The sequence below is a fragment of the Trichechus manatus genome, unplaced genomic scaffold, assembly GCF_000243295.1.
Source record: "Trichechus manatus latirostris isolate Lorelei unplaced genomic scaffold, TriManLat1.0 scaffold00010, whole genome shotgun sequence".
NCBI classification, from domain to species: domain Eukaryota; kingdom Metazoa; phylum Chordata; class Mammalia; order Sirenia; family Trichechidae; genus Trichechus; species Trichechus manatus.
The window spans coordinates 12,491,906-12,500,423 of record NW_004443946.1 but is presented as its reverse complement, the minus strand read 5'-3'; the positions used below and the strand labels follow the sequence as shown (position 1 = coordinate 12,500,423).

Sequence of the window (8,518 nt, the reverse complement as noted above, 5' to 3'; positions counted from 1 at the left end):
CATGCCAGAGCCCATACCAGGATAGTTGTGCATTTTTATAAAATAGGACTCACTCCTTGAGTATCTGAGTTTGGCTTCTTAAGTTGTTCCTGAAAGCTGTTGATACTTTATAAAGTGTCAGGTGGACAAGTCATAGTTAATGGTTCAAACCCACCCCAAGCCTCCTCTGGGTGGGTTTGAACCCTTAACTGTTTCAGCCACCCAGGGACTCCTGCATACACACATATATGTACATGTGTTTTGACCTGGCAGGTGGCTATGGACCTACTAAGGGTTGTTTTAAAAATACACCAGGAGACATCAGAAAAGGCAAAAGGTGTAGAGAAAACCGACGTGAGACCCTTTCACAAGGTCTTCGCCTGGCAGGAATCTGAAAGCAGCTCCCTTGAGTAAGAATGGTCACCAGGTTGATTTATTGTTTACCTGCTCCACACAGAACCCATTGGCGCTAGCCTGCGCGTTTAGAAACAAGTCCCCCAAACTATAGAGAAGCCTACCGAGGCAGTCCCTTAAATAAGTAAATAAACAACTTATATATGTTTTGTTTTTTTAAAAAACTTTAAAGCAAAAGTTATATAACAGCATCCTTTCCACGTGAAATGCCCATGGGAGACTATGGGCAGGCGCTCTGCGTGCAGTTCAGCTTCCAGAGGCATCTTTGCCGCAGAATCTTTAGAAAAAAGCAAAGCAAGGAGAACGTGGCGCTGGATCTGGCCTAACCGCGCACGGGCCCTTGTGGTCGCTGTTGGAGGGTGTCGGCGGAGCCGGGCTGGCCGCAGGTCCGACGCAGCAGCTAGATTTCGCAGGTCCCTGGCCGCCTGGCTTCGGCAGGGGCGGGCTTGGATGGGCTCGCATCCTTCTTTCCTCCTTCATTTTGTTTATCTCATTTTTACGCCGGACTCTGTTTCTGAGCATGCCAGGCGGGCGGCTTAGATGTCGCATTCGCTGTCGCTGGACGTGATGGAAATAGCTGAAGTGGCCGCCTTGCTGGACAGACTAGCGGCCGGACTGACCGCGGCGCCCAGCATCTCAGGCGTGCCCTCGTCCTCGGCCCGTAGAGCTCGCCCGGAGCCCTGCGACAGCACCTGCTGCTGAAGCCTGCGAGGAAGGAAGGGGATACTGGTCACAGCGCACAACAGAGCCACCGAGCGCCCCTCGGTCCGCCCCTCTCCAGCCCGGCCGACTGCAGCTCTCGCTCAGACTCGGGAGGTTAAGACGAACCGGAGCCCGCAGCTGCGTCTCCAGGGAGCTGCAAGGAGCTCAGCCCTCTTCCGCGCTTTTTCTCGGCTTCCCACCTCCCCGGTCCTTGGGATGCTGGGACCGCAGGGGTTTCCCCGGCTGTTGCCCACTTTCGGGAAATTTACAGGACTATCAGGAAATAGTCAGGTCTGGATGACAAGAGCAGATCAGGCTCCGGGACTGGAGACGCCCTTCCTAGCACGCCTCTGCCTGGAGCCGCACGCCTGAGTCAGAGCCCCGGGCAGAGACGGCCGAGGTAAAGGCAAAAACGGCTGCTTGAGAGTCGCATGGAACGTTTCGGTCTGGGAGACTAGGCTGGGCTCTTGACCAAAATGTTTGACTAATCGAGATCTACACGCTAGGAAGTGAAAATCCTAAACCGAATAGTTTGCTGTTTTGCTACGTGGCTGGCCACGCTTGGGAAGAGGGAAAACTCGACTTCTCACCTCCTTCGACACTGGAGTCCATCGAAAACTGTTTTCAAAGCATTTAGAGTGGGATGCACCTGGGCTTTTAAAATGACAATTAACACTAAACCCCCATCGTTAAAAAGCCAGGCTTCGCTTTGGAGCCTTGGCCCGGGCTGACGACAATTAGCTTTAGGCCTTGGGGTCCCTCATTGTTTCTAGGATTTTAATTTTTCTTTTCCCCCTCCCCCCCCCTGCAGCCTTGGTTTAGTAATCAAGACCCACTGCTGGAGCGACCTTGAGACTCCAAGGAGAGAGAATGTTGGGGGACCGAGAACCCAGAAAGCATCCCGTCCCACCCGGGAGCCCAGAAAGCAGTGGTCCGGTAACGGGAGACAGACTGCGCCCCCCAACTTCTGTTGAATCCGAGGCACTTGGCACCGGGTGGAGGAACCCAGGGTGCTGCCGCCCGCCCCCTCCGCGTCAGGCACAGAGGCTTCTAGGTACAGACCTGTTCTTGGCTGCCGCCGCTCTGTCCCTTTGTCGGCGGTTCTTGAACCAGTTGCCCACCTGCGTGGGGGTCAGTCCGGTTGCCTGGGCGAGCTCACGCTTTTTGCTGGGGTTGGGGTACGGGTCCTGCAGGTACCACTCCCGTAGCAGGTGTCGCGTACGCTCCTTGAAGCAGTGTGTCTTCTGCTCGCCGTCCCAAATGGTGCGCGGCAGTGGGAACTTCTTCCTCACGCGGTACTTGTCCACCGGCCCCAGGGGCCGTCCTCGCAGCTTCTCAGCCTCCTGGTAGTGCGCTTCAAGCCACAGCGCCTGAAGCTTGGCGTGAGAGTCCTTGGTGAACTTATGGTTCTCCAGGATGTGGTAGAGCTCGCGGTAGTTGCCACCGTGAAAGGCCACGATGGCTCGAGCGCGCAGCACCGACTCGTTCTTGTTGAGGGCCTCGCAGGCCGCGGGGGCCACGGGCAGCGACCAGAGGAAGCGACCCAGGCGCTCCACGTCGCCGCTCTCCTCCAGGGTTTCGCATACCCCGGCCACTTGCTGGGGGCTGAAATTCAAGATGGGCAGCTGGAACATCGAGGCAGCGCTGGCGGCCGCGGCGGCGGAGGCGCTGAGCCCCGAGCGGGACACGCAGCAGATGCCCGCAGGCCCGGCCGGGTGCGCCAGGCTCTCCTCGGTGAGACGGCTTGGGGGCGGCAGCAGTGGCGGCGGCAGCTGCCGGGAGGGAGAGAATGGGACTGAAGGAGGTGTCGGCTCCACAGCTCGGGTTCGGCTGGGCTCAGCTGGGGCAGGAAGGCGGGAGGGCGGGCGCCGCTACTGGGGTGGGCGGATTGGCGGCGCGGGCGCCATGGAGACCCTCTGTCAGTCACCGGCCAGCTCTGCCAATCAAGGCTATGGCTAGCTCGTCCCGGCCATTTCAGCACCTCCCCGCGCTTGACAGCGCCCACTGCTAGTCTGTGGACTTTTCCTGTGTATTTTGCACAAGCTGGAGTGTAAAAAGACGTGACAGTGACTGGGAGAGAAACAGGCAAAAGGGGCAGCGTTTCGCTCCCTCCCACTCCCCCACCCCCCAGTCTTTCCCTTCCCTCCTTTTTGTTCCCCTAAAGAGGCACTGATGCTACAGGAATCCACTTTGGGGCGATGAACTGCCTTGGTCGAGGGAGCTCCAGAGGACAAAGAGGACTGAGCCAAATCGAAATCCTCCGAGAATTCGCAAGTTTAGTTGTAAGGAAACAGCAAACTCTGCGGGGAGCTCATGAATGGGAGAGGGAGGGAAAGTGGAGAGAGGATTAATCACCCCATTTCTTCCCAGCACCCGTCCTCGCATGCCTTCCCCTTTCCTCTTTTCCACCTGCCAAAGCAGCCGAATGGGAAGTGAATCTGGAGCGGAAGGAACGGGACCAGGAATCTGTAGAAGAGGTCAATTTGGACTCCATTCCCTCTCCCTTACAAAGCCTCCTGAAAGCATTTTAAAATAGGAGCTAAGACATGCTCACACCTGATAACACAGATGCTCACCATGAAGTCAAACACTCACAACCAAAGGAGGGCTATCTGGAATGTCTCACCCGAATAAAATGTATACTTTTCAGCCCCCGCCCCCCACCAGTTAAATGGGCTGGAACAAATGTGCAGTATAGCCACATCTAGAGTGAGAAGTCGTTGGTTGGTCAGGACAGCAACTTAAAAGCTTATTTCAAAGCTCTTTTAAAAATTGATTTGCTCCTCTCCTTGCAAGCTAATTTTGCCTTTATTCTGTATTAGAATATATAATTCTTGAGCTGGGGATAGAAACTCTTAACATTGGCCTTTTAGCCTAAAAGCAAGTAAATAAAAGTAACATAGAAGGGGGATTTGCAGTAATGCTGGGGAACCAGAAAGCGCTTCCGAAGCCCCGCTGGGCAGTGACCCCTCCTGCAGAGGGGAAGGGCCTTCTTGGCGGACTACCTTCTGCCTTTGGGCCAGCAGACTGAATTGGCAACTTTTATTGATTCCCAATTTGACTTCCACATCACACCGTTTTCTGAAGCCTTGGTCAAAGAAATCTCTGTCTCATCTGGGCCTTTGATAAGATGTGTTTAGTTTGAAGAAAATAATTGGGAAAGAGGGTCCAAGGGAAACACCAGGAAACTGTCTCTGGGAGCCCCATCCCTTGAAGGGAATCAGATGGGAATGTTCACTAGTAAACTGGACTAGGCCTGGCTATCTTTTCTTTAGTATCAAGCACAATTTGTATGGGGCTTGTACAGATCTAGTAAATCAGAAGGCAGATAGATAGCACAGATGGTTGGAGGTGTCGGGTCAGATCATGCTATGCCTGAGTGCAGGGCAAAGCTCGTTCTGACGGAAAACCTTGATATTATTTTCACAGATCTTCACAGTTCACTTGCAAAAAAAATAGAGGGGAAGTGAAAAAAAAAAAAGGCTCTGCAACCATTTACATCGTTTCTGTGAGGTTGCTAGCCGCCTCAACGGAGAGGCTGTCTTTTCTAAGAGCTCATTTTCTTGAAATGCGACAGGGCAGGGGCAAAACTAAAGGGACGATGAAGATAGTGACAAAGCATAAATCTCTCTACGTTGGGGCGACTTCCAATTCAGCCAGAGGACAACTTTTAGCCAGAAACATGGCTTACAAGGCCTAGAACACACAGGCAGAGGAGAACCCCGGTTCAGAAAATCCGGCAGGCCGTGGGGGCCGGGCAGGGGTGAACCGGATTCTCAGAGGGCTGCGTCCCCGGAACCTCTGCCCAGGGAAGCAGAGTTTGGCCACAGCAGAGAACTCTCTTTTGCTTCATTTTGCCGAGGTTTCATATTTCCCCTTCTTGTGATGTCTCCCCTCCCGGTTCTCACTCATAGAATTGCTTGACGCTCATCCTCCACGCGCGGAAGAGGCCGCGAGTCCTCGGAAACCTTCCAGCCCGCAAATCCAGAGCCCACCCCTACTCCGGCGCAGGGCAGCTGGAGCTGGAGAGAGGTTGTCAGTGTCTCAAGGGGACCGCGCCTCTCTCGCGCCCTTTTGCGGCACCCTCTGAAAGCCGCGGATTCGGGGATAACTGGCTTCTTACCCGTGTGAGCAAATCATGTCAGTTTTCTGAGTTTAGGCGACTCATCCAGGAAATGGGAATATCTGTTTTATAGCCCATTTCCTGAACAATAAATTCTGCATGTGTCAAAGATTAGATGAGAGGGCGCTTTAGCTTCTGCTTGTCTGGGGTTCGCGGGACGCTGGGGCCTCGGACTGGGACAAAGGGCCTGGGTTGGCAACGCCAGAGCCGCGGCGAAAGGGCGCGGGCTGCGGGCGGGCGGAATCCGAGCCTGGCCGGACGCGGTGTCTGGGTGCTGGGCGAGCGGGGCCTGAGAGATGGCCAGAGGCCCAGGTCTGCTGTTAGGACATTCTAATTTCGCCATCGGAAAGGACTTGATTTATTAACTCAAAGGAAATAAACTGTCATGGGGCACGTCGGAATCCCCTGTTCGTTCACCAGCCTCAAGTGGGAAAGGAACAGAAAGGAGGAAACAAGTGAGCTTCCATCCCTGGGAAAAGGAGAAGCTCCATGGAGTTCCTTAGAAATAATCCCATTGTGGATTAGGCGGGTGACCCCCACCCCACCCTTAAAGCGCACGTCTCCGGGGTTTCCAGGCGAACAGTTGATATCCGGGTTGACTTTTATTAATTTTACGGAAGGATAGATTTAAAAAAAAAAAAGCAACTTATCTGGGGACTTGGCACTAACCCTCAGGCAACTCCGCCGTCCCCTTCCTCTCACACACACCTTATTTTACTTTTGCGTTTGACCAAGAACCCTAGAAAGCGCAGCAGCCGCCCTTGGCCCCGGGCCTGTCTGGGAGGCTTTGCAACTTTCTGCGGTTGGTTTGTAGCTAGTAGATTTTGGGACATGAGGTCTTGGGCAAAAGCTCAGTTATCGCCGAGAATCAATAGATGTCTATTCTGCTTTTTGCAGTTAGAGTTTTGCTATGTGGGGATGAATATGGAGAAAAAAGCACGTGGCAGATGATGCCTGCCGGCAGATTCCATGTCTCAACTCTTTGGCGCTGAGTTTAGGCAGAGCGCACCCAGAGTTGTTTGGTTCAGACCAGAAATCTTCAGAGTTTGGTCTGGGACTTCTTGCACGTATCCGAGTTTCGCCCGTTTCTGCCCTTCGATTTTCCTCGCTAGAGTAGACGAACAGGTGGAACTCTGATTACATTCTGCTGAACGGTTTGCCAGACGACCACAGTGCTTGGAGGTCAATACATTTTTACCTCTGGATTCCAATCGCAGTCTTGTCTTGTCCTTTCTTTTTCTCTTTCCCTCCCTTGTTTTGTCTTATTTTTTCTTTGACTTTCCCTAAGTCAAATGCCTGCAAAAAAAAAAAAGATGTGTTTTTATTTCCCACACAATTTCACAGAGTCAGGGGTTTTAATAATATAGTCATTGAATGCATCTGAATTACTTGATAAAGACATTTGTGCTGCCTGTATCTGAGAGTCACAGATGAGAAGACAATGAGGGCCCAGCCTTTTGTTTGTCAGTTTTGACTTTTGAGGGAAGAGATTTTGATTTCCTTTTCCTGTGCTTGATAGCTATGTGTAGCCTTGAGAGCAGGCTTTTATTTTTATAACTCTAATTTATTTTTTTAATGTAAAACATTCTAGAAAGTTTTAAAAGATATTTTAAAGTCTTCATATTACAGTCTTAAAATTTCACCCTCTCAAACATTTGTTAAAATTTAGTATTCTGGTTTTCAGGTGATAACATATGCATAAATATAGTTGTATGCTTGTTTATGTATTTGGTGGTCCAGATCTTCAGATCTGGAATGAATTCAATATCTATTTTTAAAGTATGAACTATCTAATAAGCTCCCAAGGTAGATTACTCTATTTCAAGCAGTCCTCCCTGGCCAGTATGCACCTTGTAACAAAGGATAGAGAAGCCTCTTTATTGTGGACTCCTGAGAACAGACACCATTTGAGAAATGTTGTGAAGATTTCCTAGCACTGTAAAATTAACTGGGCAAAAAATATTGCAATTAAAATATTTATCTAATTTTAAGAGATTAGGATATGTTGTTGTTCTTTGCAGATTTATTCACCAGCTAATTGTTAAATCACATTTTTAAATGATTCAAAATTGTTTATGTTTTTAAGTGGAGGAAATTTTTGTAAGTTTAAGTGTGGGAAAATGTACCATTTGAAAACAATGGTTAATTAGCAGGAATGCTTTTTAAAAATGTTGGACTGACTATGCAACTCTTCTGACCTCTAGTTTATGGTTGCTCCAAGGCATTTGGATGGCAATTTGTACATAAGCCAAAGAGTATATTACAACTTATAGTCTAGCAAAACTGTGGTCTTAAGTTCCCTTTTCTTTCCTCTTCTGTTTTGTTAGGCAAGCCTAAATGTGCACAGAACTGGCCACACCACAGTATTGCTTGCTCACAGCTATGTATCAATGGTTTCTTGTCCGAAGGACTAATGCTTAAAAATATAACCAGCATGTCACTTATAAACACCTCATCATCAATAATGAAACATTAGTTGAACAATGGTTCTCTACTAGACCATTGTTTTTTTTTGCACCAGCATGTTATTTTTGACCATGTTCAAATCCAAGATCAAGGTATCCTTCTGACACACACATAGAGACCTTAAAATTCAATAAATGAATTATAACATAATTTGTTTAATATCCTCTGGGATAAGCCAAACATTATTCACATTAAATTGTGTGTATTGTATATGTGTATTAATTATACATATTATATGTATAATAAATAATAATTCCCTTTCAAGTACTGTAAAATCAAATAGAGGCATTAGCCTCCAATAAATACTTAAATTCTCAGAGTTATACAGTTGGTTAGCAGGAAATGCCTTTTAAATTGCACTATATATATATATTTTTTTTAAATAAAGAAAACACTAATATGGCATTTTACCCTTCAAAGCATTGATTCCCCACTGGGGGCAATTTTGTACCCCCCTCCCCCCTCCAGGAGATATTTGACAATGTCTGGAGACATTTTTGGTTGCTACAACTGGCATCTAGTGGTGGAGGCCAGAGATGCTGCTAAACACCTTACAATGAACAGTATGGCCCTGCCACAACAAAATGTCAATAGTTCCACTGTTGAGAAATCCTGTTTCAAAGTATCTCAAAATAATCAACAGGGCACAGACATACAAAACCTGCTAAAATTCAATTTATTCTGAAGTTGAAGTGCCTTCAGAGGACTCAATGCACTTGTGATTTCACCTTAGACCTAGGGCATACCCATAAAATCTGTTCTCAAGAACCTGCTACAATTTTGTTTCTTCTTAAAATTTACTGTAAATGACACAATAAGTGGATACTTAAAAAC

The 8,518-nt window shown here is 48.9% G+C and overlaps 1 protein-coding gene across 1 annotated transcript; it reads right to left on the bottom strand.

The window, feature by feature from the left end:
- Positions 1-845: 845 nt before the first annotated feature.
- On the bottom strand, positions 846-2,813 carry SIX6 (SIX homeobox 6). The gene is made up of 2 exons (XM_004370919.1): positions 2,158-2,813; positions 846-1,098 (listed from the first exon to the last, which is right to left on the bottom strand). The coding sequence occupies exons 1-2, from the start codon at positions 2,727-2,729 to the stop codon at positions 930-932; spliced, it is 741 nt and encodes a 246-aa protein (XP_004370976.1). The 5' UTR covers positions 2,730-2,813; the 3' UTR covers positions 846-929.
- Positions 2,814-8,518: the final 5,705 nt, after the last annotated feature.